Source organism: Pongo abelii, chromosome 8 (assembly GCF_028885655.2).
Source record: "Pongo abelii isolate AG06213 chromosome 8, NHGRI_mPonAbe1-v2.0_pri, whole genome shotgun sequence".
Lineage (NCBI taxonomy): Eukaryota > Metazoa > Chordata > Mammalia > Primates > Hominidae > Pongo > Pongo abelii.
The window spans coordinates 12,260,337-12,283,134 of NC_071993.2; the positions used below are offsets into that span (position 1 = coordinate 12,260,337).

The following is a 22,798-nucleotide window of genomic DNA, read 5'->3' on the forward strand; positions in this document are numbered from 1 at the left end:
TTAAGGATCAAGACTTTTGATCTTGAGGTTCCAAAAGCTTCACCTATATTTTTCTTATATGTATTTGGATATTAAAGAAAAGTCTCATATACACAATGGAATATTATTCAGCCATTTAAAAAAATAAAATCTTGTCATTTGTAGCAACATGGATGGAACTGGAGGTCATTATGTTACACAAAATAAGTCAAGCACAGAAAGACAAAACTTGGATATTCCCACACACGGGAGCTTAAAAAGTGGATTTCGGCCGGGCGCGGTGGCTCATGCCTGTAATCCCAGCCCCTTGGGAGGCCAAGGTGGGTGGATCACCTGAGGTCAGGAGTTCGAGACCAGCCTGGCCAAGATGGTGAAACCCTGTCTCTACAAAAAATACAGAAAATTAGCCGGATGTGGTGGCGGATGCCTGTAAATCCCAGCTACTGGGGAGGCTGAGGCAGGAGAATTGCTGGAACCCAGGAGGCAGAGGTTGCAGTGAGCTGAGATCATGCCATTGCACTCCAGCCTGGGGGACAAGAGCAAGACTCCGTCTCAAAAAAAAAAAAAAAAAAGTGGATCTCATGAAGATAGAGAGTAGATCAGTGGTTACCAGAGGTTGGGAGGGGAAGGGGTGGGGGGATGAAGAGAAGTAGATTAGTGGGTACAAATATATGGTTTGATAGAAGAAATAAGACCTACTGTTAGATGGTTTGGTAGGTGACCATAGTTTAATCGGTAGGTGACCATAGTTTAATCAGTAGGTGACCATAGTTTACAATATCTACTATACATTGCAAAATAGCTAGAGGAGAATTCAAATGGTTCTATCATAAAGAAAAGACAAATATTTAAGGTGATGGATGTCCCAAATACACCAATTTGATATTTACAAATTATATGAATGTATTAAATTATCACATGCACCTTGAAAGTATGTATATCTAGCATTCATCAGTTAAAAAACCCCAAAAGCTCTTACTCTATAGAAATAGTAATTGTCATTTTATTTAAATCTGAGAAAGCACAATCTAAAGCAGACTCCTTTCCTCACTGCCAATTGCAATTTTATTTATTTATTTATTTAGAGACAGGGTCTCACTCTGTCCCCCAGGCTGGAGTGCACTGGCACGTTTACAGCTCACTGCAGCCTCGAATTCCTGGGCTCAAGTGATCGTCCCATCTCAGCCTCCCAAGTAGCTAGAACTAACGTGCCTGCCACTATGCCCGGCTAATTAAACAAATTTTTTTTTCTTGTAGAGACAAGTTCTCGCTATATTGCCCAGGCTGGTCACAAACTCCTGGCCTCAAATAATTTTCCCACCTTGGCCTCCCAAAGTGCTGGGATTATAGGCATGAGCCACCACACCCAGTCTAATTTTTAAAAATTATTTCAAATTATTTAAGTCATTTAAATTATTTAAATAATTAATTTTTAAATTAATTATTTAATTAATTTATTTAATTAAATTATTTAAAATTTAATAATTAATAATTATTTATATAATTAATTTAATTATTTAATTAATGAAAAATTAATTAAAATTATTTTAAATTATTTAAAAATATTTAAAACTATAAAAATTATTTAAGTCAGACCAGTGGCACATACTTGTAGTCCCAGCAACTCCGGAGGCTGAGGTGAGAAGATCCTTTGAGTCAAGGACTTTGAGGCTGCAGTGAGCTATGATCTCACCACTGCACTCCAGCTTGGGTGACAGAGTGAGACCCATACTGTGAAAAATAATAATACATAAAAAATTAAACAGGGCGCACAGTGGCCCATGCCTGTAATCCCAGCTCTTTGGGAGGCTGAGGAAGGCAGAGCGCTTGAATCGGGGAGGCATAGGTTGCAATGAGCCGATAGAGCGTCACTTCACTTCAGCCTGACAGAGCGAGACCCTGTCTCAAGAAAAAAAAAAAAAAGGTATTAAATTTATATTACTTTAGTGTCGTGTCCGTTTTCTTTGACTCTTATGGGGATCCAGCTAAAATTGAACTGAACACCAGAAATGACCTTTTAAGAGTAAAATGGTATTTCATCAATAAATACTTTATTGGACATCTATTCCCTATATTACATTTTTATGGACCTTAGAAATACACAGAAGTAAAAGATAAAATGGGTTGCCCACTGTCCTCAATGGGCTAACAATCTATTTGAGAAGACAAAACATTTTATACACAGAGACATTTTCTTGTTGGATGTGCTAGAACAATGAAAGATCAAGGCAGAGTGAAAGTCTGGATGGATGTAGATTAGGTGGCACATTGCAGTTAAACAAGGAAAAGCCCTGGGTGGCATGTAGTGGTAGAAAGAATGGTGGAAGGGGCCAGGAGCAGTGGCTCATGCGTGTAATCCCAGCACTTTGGGAGGCTAAGGCAGGCAGATCACTTGAGGTCAGCAGTTCAAAACCAGCCTGGCCAACATGGTGAAACCCCGTCTCTACTAAAAATACAAACTTAGCCAGGCAGGTTGGCATGTGTCTGTAATCTCAGCTGCTTGGGAGGCTGGGGCAGGAGAATCACTCAAACCTGGGAGGCGGAGGTTGCAGCGAGTTGAGATTGGCCACTGCACTCCAGCCCAGTGACAGAGTGAGACTGTCTCAAAGAGAAAAAAAAGAATGGTGGAAGAGTAATTAACAAAGTTTATCCAGAGTGTCAAAGCTCATTTCCAGGCTCTTACTTTAACCATGGAACTATCCCAGAAATAGGCAGTAAAAAGAGGCACAGGATACTCTTCACCTTCTGTGATATTTTCAATTTAGTGCATCATCCCCCCCACCCCCCCTTGCTGGAGTACAGTGGTGCGATTTGAACTCACTGGAACCTCTGCCCCACCCCCTACTGCCGGGGTACGGTGGTGCCATTTCAGCTCACTGCAACCTCTACCCCACCCCCTACTGCCGGAGTACAGTGGTGCGATTTCAGCTCACTGCAACCTCTGCCCCACCCCCTACTGCCGGAGTACAGTGGTGCGATTTCAGCTCACTGCAACCTCTGCCTCCATGGCTCAAGCCATCCTCCTGAGGCCTCCTGACAAGCTGGGACAACAGGCACAAACCATCATGCCCGGCTGATTTTTGTTTTTTTACCTTTCTAGAGACGTGGTCTCACTGTGTTGCCCAGGCTGGAATTTAGTGCATCTTTATTGAAAGGATATTGCATTCATGAAATTAGCTCGTAATTTAGTGTCAAAACTGCACTTAAGTCAATCATTTTGTAGGCTATTGTACCTAGTAGAAAAAGTAAGAAAGACCACTGTATCTAGAAGTTTACTGCATAGCAGGGGAGATTAGGCAAGTATAAAAATGACTAATACAAAGTAGAGTGAGGTAAGGTTGAATTAGCAGGATGGGAGATTATTACTGTGGCAGGTTGGATTTTCCAAAAATTCCCACAGCGGTATTTTGAATCCCACATGTTCTTCCAGAATCTTGCCACAATCTCCCCTAGAGGTGGTGTCCCTAGGACTTGTGGCTGCCCCTACCGACACAATGCAGTAAAAGATGCTGGTTCAGTTCTGAGGACATCCCTTGGACCCCAGCTGCCACATTGTGAGGAAGCCCAGGCCACTTGGAGAAGCCATCTGGAGGTGCTGGAGCTGACACCAGCACCCAATGCCAGACTGGGGAGTGAGGGAGCCACCTGATCATTCCAGTCCCCAGCCCTGGGACTGTCCCAGCTGACCTCAAGTACAGCAGAGACTCATGCAAGCTGGGCCTAAATTGTACACTCCCCTGAAATATATAATTTATTTCATGGACATAGATCTGAACATTAGAACAGATTATTGAGGCCGGTTTTGGTGGCCCATGTCTGTAATCCCAGCACTTTGGGAGGCTGAGACAGCTGGATTGCTTGAGCTCAGGAGTTCCAGACCAGCCTGGGCAATATAGCAAGACTCCATCTCTACAAAAAATACAAAAATCGGCTGAGTTTGGTGGCGCAAACCTGCTAGTCCTAGCTACTCGGGAGGCTGAGGTGGGAAGGTCGCTTGAGACTGGGAGTTCGAGGCAGCAGTGAGCTATGATTGTGCCACCGCACTCCTTTCCAGCCTGAGCCACAGAGCAAGACCGGCTCTTAAAAAAAAAAAAAAAAGAAAAGAAAAAAAAGAAAAAGAGAAAAAACAGTGGCTTCAGGAAGACTGTTCCGCGGTAGGAGGCATAGGATCCTGATCTCTGTATTTTGGAGAAGATGGAGGGGCCTAGCTTACGTCGAGACAAGGGAGTTCATAACTATTAACTATACACAACGACGTGTCACAAATTTTTACAAACTTCCAAGAGATAACGATTAGAAGGAAGCGGCCGGGCGCGGTGGCTCACGCCTGTAATCCCAGCACTTTGGGAGGCCAAGGCGGGCGGACCACGAGGTCAGGAGATCGAGACCATCCTGGCTAACACGGTGAAACCCCGTCTCTACTAAAAATACAAAAATTAGCCAGTCATGGTGGCGGGCGCCTGTAGTCCCAGCTACTCGGTAGGCTGAGCCAGGAGAATCGCTTGAACCAGGGAGGCGGAGTTTGCAGTGAGCCGAGATGCCGCCACTGCACTCCAGCCTGGGCGACAGAGCGATACTCCGTCTCAAAAAAAAAAAAAAGAAAAAAAGAAGGAAGCAAAATAAGATTGGTTCGGTCCCGTCCGCTCTCAGCGGCTCAGCCCCAGGCCTCGGGGCCAGAACCGTGTTCCCCGCGCTACTCAGGCGGCACTGGGATCGCGGCCTCCCCGAAGGGTGCCCAGGAGGCCTGGGTCGGCCGTGGGGCGCGAGGAAACGGCGGGTTCTCCACACTGAGTCGCGAAAGCCTGTAGGCAACGAAGAACCCGGCAGCCTTGGCCTCTGCGCGGCTTCCACGCCCCACGACTGCCCGCCCGAGCCCTGCCCCCAGGCGCGCCAGCCCCGCCTCCCGGGGCCCGGGCCCGCCCTGCCCCGGCGCCCGTGGTCACCATGGCAACGCAGCGGACGTCGGCCAACGGCCGGCCTGGGGGCGGGGCTGGGCCGGTCGGGCGCGCGGGTCACGTGGTGAAGGGCGGAGCCTGCGCGGGCTTGGGCGGAGCCTGCGCGGGGCTGGCAGGGTCGTTTTGGGAGCCGGTACCGAGGCCCGAGCCGCGGGAGCCGAGCGAAGGCAGCGCCGAGGCCGCGGTTTCCCCCTGGGCCTCCCCAGAAGCAACCATGGGCAGTGAGTAGCGGCGGCTGGAGCGGGGCTCTGGCTGGGAACGCAGGCCCCGCCTGGGCTGCGAGCGGTGGGTTGGCGCTCGCTCGGAGTCGTGGAGGCCGGGGATGCGCGGGCCGCTCCGGGCCTCTGCGGAGGGCACGGCCGGGGGCCTCCGCCGAGGCTCCCCTAGCCGTGCGAGGCCTTGCCCGGCGGGTACCGGGACCCGGAGGCCCGGGGTTTGCGTTCGATAGAGGGCGAGGATGGCGCTGGGAGGCCATTGGTTTTGGGGGCGGGGAGTTAGGGCACCGGGTGAACCTGGACCACTTTTTAATTTTTCAGGAGTTAAAGAAATCCCGTGTTTTTATTCCCTCGTCATCTTTCCTTGGCATGTTGCGTTGAATAAAGCTCCCCTAACTCGTTTAATTTTAAAAAAAGTGATACATGGCGTGTGTTTTAGGGAGGAAAGCAGTGCGTTGGTAACAGCGTTTTCCTTAAACTGTTCATTCTGTAGCGTTTACTGAAAACTGTAAGGTTGTATAAGCCTTAGGGACAAGGCCTTATGTTATAGGAATGATTTTCAGGGCTCTTCCCCTAACCCTCAACCCCACATATGTGCACGTAGCTACTTGCATAGCTGTGAAGATGTTCTTTGGATGAATGGGTCGTGCATACCCAAGCAGGGCACCCATTGGCCAACTAGTGGACATTTGGGGGAAATTAGAAAGGAGTAGGAGAGACCCTTGGTAAAATTCTGCATCACAAGGATAGATAGGGGGCAACCAAAAGCTTTGCTTGAACTTGAATACCCCTTACAGATGATCATAAAGTGTCAAGAAATCTGAGAGTGGCTTGGATTCAGGTGGGGAGGAAAAGGGATGGAGAGGTTCTAGGAAGCCTCCTGATGTGATTGATACTTGTTTCGCGTTAGCGATGAATGCTCTCATAATTCAGATTTACTTTCCAGAAAATCCAAAATATTAGGTTGCTGCAAAAGTAATTGCGGTTTTCAATTACTTCTGAAAAACCGCATTTACTTTTGCACCAACCTAATAGTACTTGGGTAACAAACATCTGCCCATGACAATTAGTTAATCCTTCTGTCAAACATCAGTGACTGGTGGGGCGCGGTGGCTCACGCCTGTAATCCCAGCACTTTGGGAGGCCGAGGAGGGCGGATCACCCGAGGTCAGGTGTTCGAGACCAGCCTGGCCAACATGATGAAACCCCATCTCTACTAAAAATATAAAAATAAGCCTGGTGTGGTGGTAGGCGCCTGTCATCCCAGCTCCCCAGGAGGCTGAGGCAGGAGAATCCCTTGAACCCGGGGAGGTGGAGGTTGCATTGAACTGAGATCATGCCACTGCACTTCAGCCTGGGCGATAGAGCAAAACTCCGTCTCGAAATAAACATACATCAGTGACTGCCGATCATTTGTAGAGGCTTTTTTAAAAAAGATAATATAGTCAACTTTAGGCAACTACGGAAACGTAATCACTCACGTCAGCTTTAAGACAATTTTGGGATGTTAGTATATAGAATCCAGTGTCTGTAGGGGAAGAAAAGCCACAGAGCCTAACTAATATCTAGCTGCGGCCTGTCTTTCTCCACATTGCAGACCCTTTGGCAAAGGACAGAAGCTTGAGAGATTGTCATTTTCACCCTCCAGTTCTCTGGCAGGACTTGACTTAAGCCATGCCAGAAGACAGTGTCTATCCTTAAAGAACCTTGATTTATCTTACCTTTATATATTATAAAAGTAGTCTGGGAAAACAATACTTTATGATGAAATGTAATTGTTAATTCTCTGGGTTGATTATTTTACATAAGCAAGTACTTTTATATTACCTGGGAGAGTAACTAGGCAATGAAATGTGGTCTAATGAAATAAAACAGAGATTACATAGTTTTTTTTTTTTTTTTTTTTTTGAGACGGGTCTCGCTCTGTTGCCCAGGCTGGAGTGCAGTGGCTCCATCTGGGCTTACTGCAAGCTCCGCCTCCTGGGTTCACGCCATTCTCCTGCCTCAGCCTCCTGAGTAGGTGGGACTACAGGCGCCCGCCACCACGCCCTGCTAATTTTTTTTGTGTGTTTTTAGTAGAGATGGGGTTTCACATGTTAGCTGAGATGGTCTAGATCTCCTGACCTCGTGATCTGCCCACCTCAGCCTCCCAAAGTGCTGGGATTACAGGTGTGAGCCACCGCGCATGGCCTACATACTTTAAAAAGGTAACTATAGGGGCTGGGTGCCGTGGCTCACGCCTGTAATCCCAGCACTTTGGGAGGCCGAGACCGGCGGATCACGAGGTCAGGAGTTCGAGACCAGTCTTACCAACATGGTGAAACCCCGGCTCTACAAAAAATATAAAAATTAGCCAGGCATGGTGCCCTGCGCCTCTAATCCCAGCTATACACGAGGCTGAGGCAGGAGAATCACTTGAACCTGGGAGGCGGAGGTTGCACTGAGCCAAGATCGTGCCACTGAACTCCAGCCTGGGCAACACAGCGAGACTCTGTCTCAAAAAAAAAAAAAAAAAAGTTAACTATAGGAGGTGATTCCATGATTTTTTTGTCACCTATGCGTTTCGGCATCTTTCAGTTGTTTAAGCCAGTTCTCTACAGAAGAGCCCATTTCCCGTTGTGTTTCCTGAGTGCAGAAGGCACCCTCCTGTCTTCCTCCTCTGATACCTGCTTTCTTCTGTCATGCATTGTCTCACGGGTACCACGGTAGAGTACATTTACTCCCTTTTGACGTCGTGATGCCCTTTGAACAGCCCCTTTCTGTATATGTAAAATGATTGGATACAAGTGTGAGGAAGAAAGTTCTGGAAAAAGATTGCTTAGATTGCTTCACTTCTACTGACCAGCCATCAAACCATGTGGACTTGTTTGTCCCTGAAATGATATCTCTTCCTTTGCATATCATTTGAAATGGAGAACAGTGTGATGATTTAATTTGGGGCTGTAGGGATGGGGTGAATTGCTGGTGAAAGAGAATCTTTGTATTTGATTTTCTAGAAAGATAGATCTTTTTTTAACTTTATAATAATAGGAACATTTATTCTTTTTCTTTTTACAGTCAAATTTTTAGAAGTTATCAAACCATTCTGTGCAGTTCTACCAGAAATTCAGAAACCGGAAAGGAAAGTAAGTATAATATTTTAGTAATATAGAGGGTAGCTCAAGGGCTTATCTTATGATATCAGCAAAATTCATTTCCTTTCCTCAGTCCTTCTCTGTTGGTAATTGGAAAACTGTTGGTGCTCCTCCTGCTTGCAAGAGGCACAAAGTGAATAAAACTAATGTAAATATGTTTAAATCTAGATAGGTTAACTCATGCTTTAAAAAATGACTGTTCTTTAAGTTGTGACATTTCCAAACTACGTGTTTCTTCGGCCTGTATGTTATTTAAGGCAGAGTATTCTCCTGTCTGTAGTGATCCTTTATAAATCCTGTAGTATAGGGTGTGTATTGTGTTTGCTAATGATGTGACCTACTGGACTAGAAATAACGCAGTCTGCTGGATAGGTTTCGATGAGTACAGCTGTTTTATGTAAATGAATTACATTTGCGCAAATATATACCTCCTGTTTCTTGATTCATTCATTGGAAAGAAAAATGACAGGAATGCATTCAGAAGATACTGTGACTGGGTCAAATCGTTCTTCCATCATTGCAAACTTTCAGAGTTAAGGTATTTAAATTCTGGAAATATTGATAATCCTAGATTGGCCAATTTCTAGAAATTCTTCATCAAACTACAAATTTCTCATCAAACAGGAATAGGGACATAGAGATAGGTAAAAAAATTTTAAACTTACTATTTGATTTAGAATTATTTATTTATTTTTGTTTTTTATTTTTGAGACGGAGTCTCGCTCTGTCACCCAGGCTGGAGTGCAGTGGCGTGATCAAGGCTCACTGCAAGCTCCGCCTCCTGGGTTCACACCATTCTCTTGCCTCAGTCTCCAGAGTAGCTGGGACTACAGGCGCCCACCACCATGCCTGGCTAATTTTTTTGTATTTTTAGTAGAGACGGGGTTTCACCGTGTTAGCCAGGATGGTCTCCATCTCCTGACCTCAGGATCCACCCACCTTGGCCTCCCAAAGTGCTGGGATTACAGGCGTGAGCCACCGCGCCCAGCTAGAAGTATTTTTTTTATTGCTTTGAGATTGTAAAAATAGTTGTTCCATTTACATTTAAGGCATCCTGAGAAACCCTGGCTTTGCAGTCTGTAAAATATTCATATGGCACTGTCACTAGCAGGCCCACCTTCGCACAGTGTAGTGTTCACCGAATCGCGTGCACATTGGATCCCTGTTTTGCTTTGGCTCCTTTTCAGTTTCATTTAACACTGTACAATGCAGATGAGAACTGCCTGTATTTAAATTACCTTTTTTATGAAAAGTAAAGAAACTTATATTTAGGAAGTTCAGCTGTTTGTTGTAGCTGCTACTAAGGTGAAAGGGATATTAAAAAACAATCTAGGCCGGGCACGGTGGCTCATACCTGTAATCCCAGCACTTTGGGAGGCTAAGGCAGGTGGTCAAGAGATGGGGACCATCCTCGCCAACATGGTGAAGCCCTTACTCTACTAAAAATACAAAAAATTAGCTGGACGTGGTGGCGTGCACCTGTAGTCCCAGCTTCTCTGGAGGCTGAGGCAGGAGAATCGCTTGAACCTGGTGGGGGGGCAGAGGTTGCAATGAGCTGAGATTGCACCACTGCGCTCCAGCCCGTGCAACAGGGCGAGACTCTGTCTCAAAAAAAAAAAAAAAAAAAAAAAAAGAAAGCTACCCAGGATGGTACTTCAAAAAGGGGCATTTAAGAGTGAATAATAGGATGTCGCGATGGGGAACATTAGTTACGTCTTTGTGTGGATTTGTGCTTTAAATTTGCCGTTTCGAAAACCAAACACCGCATGTTCTCACTCATAAATGGGAGCTGAACAGTGAGAACACATGGACACAGGGAGGGGGAACATCACACAGGGGCCTGTCGGGGGTAGGGGGAAAGGGGAGGGAGAGCATTAGGACAAATACCTAATGCATGCGGGGCTTAAAACCTAGATGACAAGTTGATAGGTGCAGCAAACCACCATGGCACATGTCTGCCTATGTAACAAACCGGCACGTTCAGCACATGTGTCCTAGAACTTAAAGTAAAATTCAAAACAATAAAATCAAAATATTTAAGGTAAAAATTTTGAAGTAAAAGAAACTGAAAAATCTAGATTTGAAAATTCTTTCCTCAGTAAAAGTAGATTTAAAAAAATACAAATACAAGAAGGCTTAATTTTTTAGAACATATTTCTCTTTTTAAATTTGTATAAATATAAGCACAAGTGCAGTTTTGTTACATGGATGTATTGTGTAGTGGCGAAGTCTGGGCTTTGAGTGTATCCATCACCCAGATAACGTTCATTGTACCCATTAAGTAATTTCTCATCATCCGTCTTTTCCTGCCACCCCTGTACCCTTCGGAGACTCCACTTCTGTCATTCCATACTCTGTGTCCACGTGTACACATTGTTTAGGTCCTACTTTTAAGTGAGAACCCACAGTGTTTGACTTTCCACTTCTGAGTTGTTTCACTTAAGGTAACCTCCTCCAGTTCATTCCATCCAGGTTGCTGCAAGGGACATGGTCTCATTCTTTTCATGGTTCAGAAGTATTTCACTATTTATATACAGCATATCTTCTTCATCCAGCCATCAAGAAGCAGCTGTGCATGTGTGTGTGTGTATGTGTGTATATTTCACTATTTATATACAGCATATCTTCTTCATCCAGCCATCAAGAAGCAGCTGTGCATGTGTGTGTGTGTATGTGTGTATATTTCACTATTTATATACAGCATATCTTCTTCATCCAGCCATCAAGAAGCAGCTGTGCATGTGTGTGTGTGTATGTGTGTATATTTCACTATTTATATACAGCATATCTTCTTTATCCAGCCATCAAGACGCATCTGTGCATGTGTGTGTCTATGTGTGTGTGTGTGTGTGTGTGTGTGTGTGTGTGTATATATGAGAGAGAAAAAAAGTTTGTAAAACTTTGTACCTAATAAACAAAAATGCTTCCTTTATGACACATACAGACATTCCCAATTTCTGTGAATTTGGCCCCAAAGAATAACCTCAAGAATCCGCTGCCCCCCAAAAATTTGCTGTTTCTTGGTTTTGATTGATGATTCTTTATATTTTGTTGTACAGATCCAGTTTAGAGAGAAGGTTCTATGGACTGCTATAACGCTCTTCATTTTCTTAGTATGTTGTCAGGTATGTAACTATACTATTAAATAAATGTCTCTACCATTGTTCTAAGGTTTTGATTGGTTAGAATTTGAGAATTGTTTCTCTGTTAAAATAAAAAATACATTGAGCTCAATACATTGAGCATTATTATCCTTTTTATTTTTTATTTTTTATTTTTTTTTTGAGCTGGAGTCTCGCTCTGTCACCCAAGCTGGATGCAGGGGCATGATCTTGGCTCACCGCACCCTCTGCCTCCTGGGTTCAAGTGATTCTTTTTCCTTGGCCTCCCAAGTAGCTGGGACTACAGGTGCCTACCACCATGCCCAGCTAATTTTTGTATTTTTATTTTATTTTATTTTTTTGAGATGGAGTTTCACGTTGTTGCCCAGGCTGGAGTGCAGTGGTATGATCTCGGCTCACTGCAACCTCTGCCTCCCCAGTTCAAGTGATTCTCCTGCCTCAGCCTCCTGAGTAGCTGGGATTACAGGTGCATGCCACCAAGCCCAGCGAATTTTTGTGTTTTTAGTAGAGATGGGGTTTGACTGTGTTGACCAGGCTAGTCTCGAACTCCTGACCTCAAGCTATCCACCTTCCTCAGCCTCCCAAAGTGTTGATATTATAGGCGTGAGCCACCGCACCCAGCCAAATTTTTGTATTTTTAGTAGAGATGGGGTTTTGCTGTGTTGGTCAGGCTTATCTCGAACTCCTGACCTCAGGTGATCTACCTGCCTCAGCCTCCCAAATTGCTGGGATTACAGGCGTGAGCCACCGCACCCTTTTTTATCTGGCAATTTTTTGTTTTTAAATAGAGATGGGGTCTATGTTGCCCAGGCTGGTGTCCAACTCCTAGGCTGAATTAATCTGCCTCAGCCTCCCTAGTAGGTAGGACTGCAGGTGTGCCCCACCATGCTTGGCTAATTTTTAAATTCTTTTGCAGGGAAAGGGTCACGCTAAAACCAAATTTTTAGAATCTTGGGTTGGACTATGTTTAAAAATTACTAAAATTTGATGATAGTGTTTTTTTTTGTTTTTGTTTTTTTGGTTTTTTTTTGAGACAAGGTCTTACTCTGTCACCCAGGCTGGAGTGATCACTTCAGCCCCAACATCCCCAAGCCCAGGTGATCTTCCCACCTCAGCCTTCTGACTAGCTGGGACTACAGGCACGAGCCACCACACCCAGTTAATTTCTTTTGGTATTGTAGAGATGGGGTTTTGCCATGTTGCCCAGGCTGGTCTCAAATTTCTGGGCTCAAGCCATCCATCTACCTCTGTCTCCCACAGGGCTGGGATTACATGCCTGAGCCACCACACCCAGCCCAATGATACTTTCAAATAAAATGTTGCAGACATATTAAGTTCACAGTGTGAGTATAAAATGTGACCTGCCTATGTTTTAGGGTAAAGATTAAATAAGATAATTTAGGTCAAGGTGGCTGGGCATGGTGGCTCATGCCTGTAATTGCAGCACTTTGGCAAGCCAAGGTGGGCAGATTACTGACATCAGGAGTTGAGACCAGTCTGGTCAACATGGTGAAACTCTGTCTCTACTAAAAATACAAAAATTAGCCGGGCATGGTGGCGTGTGCATGTAATCCCAGATACTCGGGAGGCTGAGACAGGGGAATCACTTGAACCCAGGAGGTGGAGGTTGCAGTGAGCCGAGATGACACCACTGCACTCAAACCTGGGCAACAGAGCGAGATGCCGTCTCAAAATACATACATACATACATACAAACCAGATAATTTAGGTCAAGGTTTTTTGGGGAGTTCAAAAAGCTATTTAAATACTTCTAAGAACTTTTAAAAAATTATATTAGGAAGCAGTAGAACAGATTAGATATATAATCTGGAGAAAAGCTAACTATATTTTCTTTCTGAAGGATGAAATGATCTGATAATTAAAGTACTTTTACTACTGTACTTGCTTTAAATTTGGTTTAAATGGTCAGGGAGAGAAGTTTAAAGACACAAAGAAAAATACAAAGAAAAAAAGAATAGTCATCTATATTTCTACCATTTACTTTCAGCGTCTTAGAAACTCCTCTCCCCACCATTAAAAAAAAAGTCAACCTTATGGAGGTATAATATATATACAGTAAAGCACACCTGTTTTTAGGCGCACATTTTGAAGAGTTTTGACAAATTTGTACACCCACGTGACTATAACCTCTGTGGATATAGAACATTTCTGTCACCCCCGAAGTTCACTGTAACCTTTCTCAGTGAATCTCCACAGGCCCAGGCCGCCACTCATCTGTATCCTGTTACTCTATTTTGATTTGTTTTTTCTAGAGCTCCATGTAAATGGAATCATACAGTAGTATTCTTTAGTGTCTGACTTCATAATCTTTTTGAGATTAATTCATATGGTCGTTACATCAGTAACTCATTCCTTTTTATTTCTGAATACTGTTCTGATGTATGAAGTTATCACAGTTTATTCATTCATTCGCTTGTTAGACATTTGGGTTGTATCCAGATTTTGGCTACAACACATCAATTTGCTATGAACATTCATGTATAAGTCTTTCTGTGGATATTTTTCATGGGTGAGTACTTAGAAGTACAGCTGTTGGGTTTTATAGTAAATGTATGCTCAACTTATAAGAAATTGTCAGCTCTTTTCCAAGTGGTTGACCCATTTTGTTTGTTTGTTTGTTTGTTTGAGATGGAGTCTTGCTCTGTTGCCCAGGCTGGAGTGCAGTGGCACGATTTCGGCTCACTGCAAGCTCCACCTCCTGGGTTCAAGCGATTCTCCTGTCTCAGCCTCCTGAGTAGCTGGGATTTCAGGCACGTGCTACCATGCCCAGCTAATTTTTGTATTTTTCATAGAGCTGGGGTTTCACCATGTTGGACAGGCTGTTCTTGAACTCCTGACCTCAGGTAATCTGCCTGCCTCAGCCTCCCAAAGTGCTGGGATTACAGGCGTGAGCCACCACGCCCGGCCCTTGGTTGCCCCATTTTGTATTTCCACCAGCCGTGTTGTGGAGTTCCAGTTGATCTGCATCCTGGTCTACTTTTGGTATTTTTGATTATTTTAATAGTAGTCATCTTGCCAGGCACAGTGGCTCTCTCCTGTAATCCCAGCACTTTGGGAGGCTGAGGCAGCTGGATCACCTGAGGTTGGGAGTTCGAGATGAGCCTGACCAACATGGAGAAACCCTGTCTCTACTAAAAATACAAAATTGGGCTGGGCGCGGTGGCTCATGCCTATAATCCCAGCACTTTGGGAGGCCGACGCAGGCGAATCACGAGGTCAGGCAATCGAGACCATCCTGGCTAACACGGTGAAACCCTGTCTCTACTAAAAATACAAAAAATTAGCCGGGTGTGGTGGCGGGCGCCTGTAGTCCCAGCTACTTGGGAGGCTGAGGCAGGAGAATGGCGTGAACCTGGGAGGTGGAGCTTGCAGTAAGCCAAGATCGAGCCACTGCACTCCAGCCTGGGCAACAGAGTGAGACTCCGTATCAAAAAATAAATAAATAAATAAAAATAAAAATACAAAATTGGCCGGGTGTGGTGGCAAATACCTGTAATCCCAGCTACTTGGGAGGCTGAGGCAGGAGAATCGCTTGAACCGGGGAGGCGGAGGTTGCAGTGAGCTGAGATTGCACCATTGTACTCCAGCCTGGGCAACGAGTGGAACTCCCTCTCAAAACAAACAAACAAACAAACAAAATAGTAGTCATCCTAATGCATGTAGTTTTAATTTGCATTTTCCTGATAAATGCTATTGAGCAATGTCTTCATGTGCCTATGAGTGCTTGTTTATTTATCAGAAGAGTAAGGTGTCAGATTTGTAAAGTGTCTTTGCAAATCTTTTGCCTATTTAAAAAAATTGATTGTCTCATCATTGAATTATAAACATTTTTACATTTACTGGATACAAGTCCTTTGTTAGATGTGTGTATTATGAATTATTTCTCCCAGTCTGTGGCTTGCCTTTTTTCTTAACAGTGTCTTTTGAAGAACAGAAGTTTAAACATTTATTTTTCTTTTTTTTTCAGAGACAGACTCTTGCTATGTGGCCCAGGCTGTCCTCGAACTCCTGGGCTCAAGCAATCCTCCCGCCTCAGCTTCCTGAGTAGCTGGGACTACAGGCGCATGCCACTGCGCCCCGCAGGAGTTTTAAATTTTGATGAAGTTTAGTTTTTTTTTTTGTTCCTTGGATGGCTTAGAGTTTTTGCTTCCTAAGGAATTTTTGCCTATTCTAATGTCAAAATTTTTGCCTATTCTGATTGTCTCCTGTGTTCTTCCAAACATTTTATAGTTTTAGCTTGTATGTTTTGGTTTGTGATCTGTTCCAAGGTAATTTTTGTGTGTGGCGTGAGGTAAGGGTTGATTTTCATTTCCTTTTACATGAGTATCCAGCACTATTTGCTGAGAAAAATTCCCCATTGAATTACTCAGGCCTCTTTGTTGAAAATTGGTTAACCGTATAAGCACGAGTATGTTCTGTGCTCTCTATTCATCTATGTATGTGTCCATCCTACTGTAAGCCACTTCTTAGTAAGTCCTGTAATCAGTTTGTAATCATTACTCCAACTTTGTTCTTTTTCAGAATTGTTGTGGCTATTCTAGGTCCTTCATATTTCCATATAGATTTTAAAATCAGCTTGTCAGTTTCTACAAGGAAGCCTGCTGGGATTATCATTCGTGTTACTTTGAATTTATAGGTCAATTTAAGAGAATTACCACCTTGACAATATTGAATCTTCTAATCCAGGGCTGAGTGAATTTTTTTCTGTCAAGGTTCAGATAATAAATATTTTAGGCCTTGCTGCTAAAGTTCAAGAATCCAAGAAGAAAACAAAGAATGACATTTCACACGCCTGTTTCTTTTTTTTCGATTCTCCTGCCTCGGCCTTTCGAGTAGCTGGGACAACAGGCACGAGCCACCATGCTCAGCTGATTTTTTTGTATTTTCAGTAGAGATGGGGTTTCACCATGTTGGCCAGACTGCTCTCGAACTCCTGACCTCAGGTGATCTGCCCACCTTGGCCTCCCGAAGTGCTGGGATTACAGGCGTGAGCCACCGCGACTGGCCTTTTTTGTTTGATTTTTGTGATGGGCCCAGCCTCACATGACTGTTTCATGTGATTAATTTATGCATCTTAGGTTACATTATTTCTTCTCTAATACATTTATATAGTTGCCAAACTGTTTCTTTTCATCTTTCTCATGCTTAGGCAGCTCTGCCTAGTATGGGAGATTTCTTTATTCTCTTTCCTCTGAATCTCAAAGAGATTCTAGCCAGTTTTCTTTAGGGAGTGGTAGGAGATGAGATAAACTGAGATAAGTACAGTGCATGCTGCCTGGACTCTGCTCTCTCTTAAGAAAATTATTTTATTTAATTGGTATGTAACTGATGTATATATTTTCAGTGTACATGTGATAATTTAATGCATTTGTATAATGTATAAAGATCAAATTGGGGTAATGAGGATATCCATCACCTTAAATACTTGTCTTTTCTTTATGCTAGAAACATTTGACATATTCCCTTCTAGCTATTTTTTTTGTTTTTGAGATGGAGTCTTAGCTCTGTCGCCCAGGCTGGAATGCAGTGGTGCGATCTCGGCTCACTGGAACCTCTACCTCCTGGGTTCAAGCAGTTCTTGTGCCACAGCTTTCCAAGTAGCTGGGATTACAGGCACGTGCCACCATACCCGGCTAATTTTAGTGTTTTTAGTAGAGATGGGATTTCACCATGTTGGCGAGGTTGGTCTTGAACACCTGAGCTCAAGTTATCCACCTGCCTCTGTCTCCCAAAGTGCTGGAATTACAGGTGTGAGCCACTGTGCCTGGACCCTTCTACTTATTTTGGAATGTATAGTATTTCTTGGTCTTTTGTTAACTGTCTAGAGAAGCTGTCTGCCACATATGACTGAGGGGGCATGTCTTTCATTCTAGGCTCCAGATTGCTGCCCTGTAGTGGAAGAATTTTTCATTCCCAATTCGGTGTAGCCCATTACACTTCACTTCCATCAGAGAGGCTCAGCCAGTTGCTGTCTTCTCTTTCATCCATTTCTTCCCAGCTGCTGTTTCTCTTCCTTCTTATCCAGAGGAGGGAACGAGATAAGAATATCTGCGGTCTACTTCCTCCAGATTTGGAACATTGGTGGGAGGTCTGAGATCCTGTCGACTTCCCGTTGTGAAGGTCAGGAGCAGCTCTGGTGCTGAGTCTCCTTCCTCCTCAGCTGTCTGGAGTTTTTCCCCCAGGACCACCAGGCTTCAAGCTGACAATCCCTTTTCTTGTTTGGCTGCTTCACAGATTTTTTTCTCTTTCCATAGCTTTTTTTCATTCTTGGTAGCTTTTGCTATTTTACATGTTTTAAAAAATGTATTTTAGGCTGGGTGTGGTGGTTCACACCTGTAATCCCCTCACTTTGGGAGGCAGAGGGGGGCAGATCAGGAGTTTTAGACCAGCCTGGCCAAAATGGTGAAACCTTGTCTCTACTAAATATACAAAAATTAGCCGGGCGTGGTGGCACACACCTGTAATCCCAGCTACTTGGGAGGCTGAGACAGGATAATTGCTTGAACCTGGGAGGCAGCGGTTGTAGTGAGCCAAGATCATACCACTGCATTCCATCCTGGGTGACAGTGAGACTCTGTGTCAAAAAAAAAAAAAGTGTTTTATTATGTGTCAGTGGAGGAAAATGCTGTGATTTAATTTCATCTTGCCATCTTCCCCCAGAAATATCTTGTTTTGTTTTTGGTTTGGAAATCCCTGGTGCTAATTTTCTGTTTCTCCATCTGATTAGTTCAGGTTTCCATTAGGGCGTGGAATGCTTTGTTTCTCTAAGTACTATACAGTATTTTGTCAAGTTTGTTAAAAGAAACTTCAGACAAGATAAACTTAGGGTTTATTTGAGCATTAAAGGATTCATAAACCTGACAGCACTCAACATGGGTAGAGGGGCCGAGAGCTGCTCCACAGGTGTGGGCAGTGAGCTTTTGTAGCAGAAGTAAAGAATTGCAGAAGTAAAGAAATTACTTGATTGGCTACAGCTAGGCGTTTGCCTCATTTGATTATGTTCCAGTGAGAGGTTTCTGTGTAGCCAATAGGCTGGTTGGCTGTCTGTAACTGGCTGAAACTCATTCAGAATTAAATATCCTCTAAGGTCATTTTCATTTTTCTTTTGTGAGATTTCAGGGTACAGAAACAACCACAGGCTAATGGCCACCTGCTTAGAGTGCCTTAACAAGTTGAAACTGATTATTGTATTAAATATAGTGCAAAGTTTGGAACTCTGCAACTGTGACAGATTCATAGAAAATAGGCTCCTATTGTTGCCCACCTGTTGTTGTACATGATCCTCTAGCTATGGAGTTTACTAAGTGAAATAAAATTAGAAACCAATTTTAATAATCCTACTGGCTGCAGGAAAGGAGGGTATACCATTAATTATGGGAGGTTGGCTTGTTCCATTTCCCACAGAGCACCTAACCATGGGAGATTAAGGAAAGTCGTTGGGCCAAGTGACCACTCTCCACTTGTGGAATATTTTAATATGGACTCCCCTGTAATGTTTCTTTTGTTTGTTTGTTTGTTTTTGAGACAGAGTCTCGCTCTGTCACCCAGGCTGGAGTGCAGTGGTGTGATCTCAGCTCACTGTAACCTCCGCCTCCCAGATGCAAGCGATTCTCCTTCCTCAGCCTCCTGAGTAGCTGGGACTACAGGCACGTGCCACCACGCCCAGCTAATTTTGTGTATTTTTAGTAGAGATGGGGTTTCACCGTGTTAGTCAGGATGATCTCCATTTCCTGACCTCGTGATCCACCCGTCTTGGCCTCCCAAAGTGCTGGGATTACAGGTGTGAGCCACCACTCCCAGCTGTTTTTGGTTTTTTTTGAGATGGAGTCTTGTTCTGTTGCCCAGGCTGGAGTTCAGTGGCGTGATGTCTTCTCACTGCAACCTCTGCCTCCCAGGTTCAAGCGATTCTCCTACCTCAGCCTCCTGAGTAGCTGGGATTACAGGCACGAGCCACCACTCCCTGCTAATTTTTGTATTTTTAGTAGAGATGGGGTTTCACCATGTTGGCCAGGCTGGTCTCGAACTCCTGGCCTGAAGTGATCTGCCCACGTTGGCCTCCCAAGATGCTGGTGTTACAGGCCTGAGCCAAAGTGCCTGGCCCTCACCTCTCACTTTAAATGAAGAGTGTCTACAGCTGCCAGGTGCACATAAAATATCCATGTTTCATGCTTTACCAGTTTTATTACCCAGCTAATAAATTCAGACTTTCAGAGAGGTTTAGGTTGACCACGTGAGTTGTTTAAAATTGCTGCCAGCATCTTTTGTAACTTCTGAAAAATCAGTTTCATATAGAGAAGGTTTTTGAAATGTCTTTGTCTAATCCCCACTTGGTTAAGGAGGGGTTAAGGCCAAGTGCTGTATCCTAAACATGGGTTATATAATAGGAAGCAATCTGAACTTAAGGTGTTTTTTGTTGTTGTTGTTGTTTTAATGAAAAGTTAATGTCCTCATTATGGATAATTTGATACATTTGAAAAGAATACAGAAGAAAAAGTCAGCCATAATCCCATCATCTACAGGTAATTGCTGTTTAGGATTTAAAAAGATATCTACTCCTAGTTTTATTTTCTGTACATCTATTTACAGTGTCATAGTTTATATATACACTTTCGTACTTTGTTTTTATACTAGGGCTTCTTAACAGTCACACTCCTGAATTTGAGGTAGGATGATTCCTTGTCCCGGGGGTCTGTCCTGTGTATTTTAGGATGTTCAGCAGCATCTCTGGCCTCTACTAGCCATCACCCCCTGTTCTGTGAAGGGGCTGTATATGCAAAATGACCCCCAAACACTGAAGGAGCTGCGAAACCAATGAATGAAGGAGACAAATCCAGTTTGTCAGTGGAGGGTGATTTTATGGACATAAGCATAGTTTGGGGCAGCAGTAAGACAGGGAAAGGCCTGCACTCTTACTTCCAGACCCAGGGCTAATCTATCATAGGGAAAGGGTGTACGTGCTTTGTGCAGGACAATTGAAGGCAGCCTTCCAGAACATGCAAGAATGCTGTGTGTCACAGCCTGTTATTTGTGTAATAGCATCAAGGTTGCTTGGATCTCAGGGCAGGATTTATAGCGAGTACATGTTCTTACACTAAGGACTGTAAATAAAGCAGGAATCAGGAGTTATCCCTGGGACTAGGGTTGAGCAGAAGTCAACCTGGTAGATTAGCATCCAAGATGGAGTCACTTTGGTCTCCACCTCGGCCCCAAGTTGTGACAACCAAAACCAAAAATGTCTCTAGATACTGCCAAGGGTCTTGTGGGGGTGGGGCTAAAATCACCCCTGGTTGAGAACTGCTGTTTTATATTTAGTTTTATGACATAAGTACTTCTTCCATGTTGTTACAGATTGAGTAAGCATAATTTTTAGTGGCCATGTAATATTCCATTGTGGCTAGTCAGTCTTACACTGAGAAGAGTGACCTTGGCTGTCTTTAGTATATGGAGCTTTGCAAAATTATTCTATGACCAGGCAGGTATAATATTCCATAATCTACTGGTGGGAGTGTTTTTTAAATTGTGGTAAAAGTATAGAAAATAGGCCATCTTAACCATTTTTAAGTACAGTTTAGTAACATTAGGAATATTCACATTGTTGCACCACCACACTCCATAACTGATGTATTTACTAGTGAATACACTAAGTAATGATTTGTTGTTTTTATTTTTATTTTCACTTTCTGGTTCTTTTAATTTTTTTTTTATTAACCCTTATTTATGTGATGGAATGTTTTTCTTTTTATTTTCTTTTTAATAAACAGCTTTACCTTGAAGATATGGTTGTTTTCGTTAAAGAACATAAGAATAGTTTTTAAAAAAGTATTGCAAACAGTAAGTGAATACCTTGTAAATTAAGTGCACACTTTACACTTTTTTTTTTTTTTTTTTGGGACAGTCTCCTGTCACCCAGGCTGGAGTGCAGTGGCGTGATCTCAGCTCACTGCAGCCTCTGCCTCCTGAGTTCAAGCGATTCTTATGCCTCAGCCTTATATAATACAGTTTCATAAACTATTCTGTGTACTATTTTAGATCCCACTGTTTGGAATCATGTCATCAGATTCTGCAGATCCTTTCTACTGGATGAGAGTCATTCTGGCTTCCAATAGAGGTATGCGTGTCTTTTCTGTCTCTACACTCCTACTCACAGCAAACAGATGGAAACATGTGGATTAGCAATGAGTTTTCAATGTCTACAGGGAGGGGGAGGATATCATTGCCTACAAAAGCCTAGCATGTAGATAATGACAACACCGTGTGATTACTGTAATCATAGAGAAATCTGTTCTTGGGTTTTCATGGACTAGAAAACCCTGATCTTCAGTGTCAAAGAAGGTAATGTCCAGATAACATTAGAATTGGAGTCCAGGTGGGGTGCTGTGGCTCACCCCTGTAATCCCAGCACTTTGGGAGGCCAAGTTGGGCGGATCACCTGAGGTCAGGAGTTTGAGACCAGCCTGGCCAACATGGTGAAACCCCCGTCTCTACTAAAAATAGAAAAATTAGCCAGGTGTGGTGGTATGCACCTGTAATCCCAGCTACTCAGGAGGCTGAGGCAAGAGAATCGCTTGAACCTGGGAGGTGGAGGTTGCAGTGAACTAAGATCGCACCACTGCAATCCAGCCTGGGTAACACAGTAAGACTGTCTCAAAAAAAAAAAAAAAAAAAAAAAAAGGAGTCCAGTGTGTGAGCCAATGGGGGAGCTCAGCTGGAGCTGAGCCTGAAAATCAAGCAGCACAGTTCATCTGGGAAATTGTGGCTGGGCTGGGGATGCTGGACAGTGAGACTAGCAAGGGGTACGACCAGTCCTGAGGTTTCTTGCATTTAGGAACAGTGGTTGCCTCTTTTTTGGAAACACTTTTTTCAGGTGATCCTCCCACTTCAGCCTCCTGAGTAGCTGGGACTACAGGTGCATGCCACACAATGCCTGGCTAATTTTTGTAGTTTTGTAGAGATGAGGTTTTGCCATATTGCCTAGGCTGGTCTTGAACTCCTGGGTTCATGCCATCCTCCCTCCCTGGCCTTTCAAAGTGCCGGGATTACAGGTGTGAGCCACTGCACCCAGCCTGGACACACTTTAAATAGATGGCAGATTTTTTTTGATGTTTTTAGGTTATAAAGGTAATATTGATTTATTATTTTAAAAATGCACTAGCAATTTATATACAGATTTATATGAAGTGGAAAATAAAAGTGTCACTTCTGAGGGGAGCTCTGGAGGAGTTGGTAGATTGGTGACTATCCATTGAGGCCTTTTCTTTGCACATACATTCACCTACATGTATCTATATACTTCTTATAACTCAAAAGTAAGATGTCCTGTATATACTGTTCTGCTACTTTGTTTACTTAATGTCTTACATGAGCTATTAATG

The 22,798-nt window shown here is 43.6% G+C and overlaps 1 protein-coding gene across 1 annotated transcript in view; it reads left to right on the plus strand.

The window, feature by feature from the left end:
• Positions 1-4,995: 4,995 nt before the first annotated feature.
• The window catches only part of SEC61A2 (SEC61 translocon subunit alpha 2), a gene marked incomplete at its 5' end in the record, with an annotated part of 38,815 nt that continues 21,012 nt past the window's right edge, over positions 4,996-22,798 (plus strand). Inside the window, 4 exon segments of the mRNA NM_001133612.1 lie at positions 4,996-5,155; positions 8,207-8,274; positions 11,343-11,408; positions 21,456-21,534. Coding sequence (NP_001127084.1) covers positions 5,149-5,155; positions 8,207-8,274; positions 11,343-11,408; positions 21,456-21,534 — 220 coding nt within the window.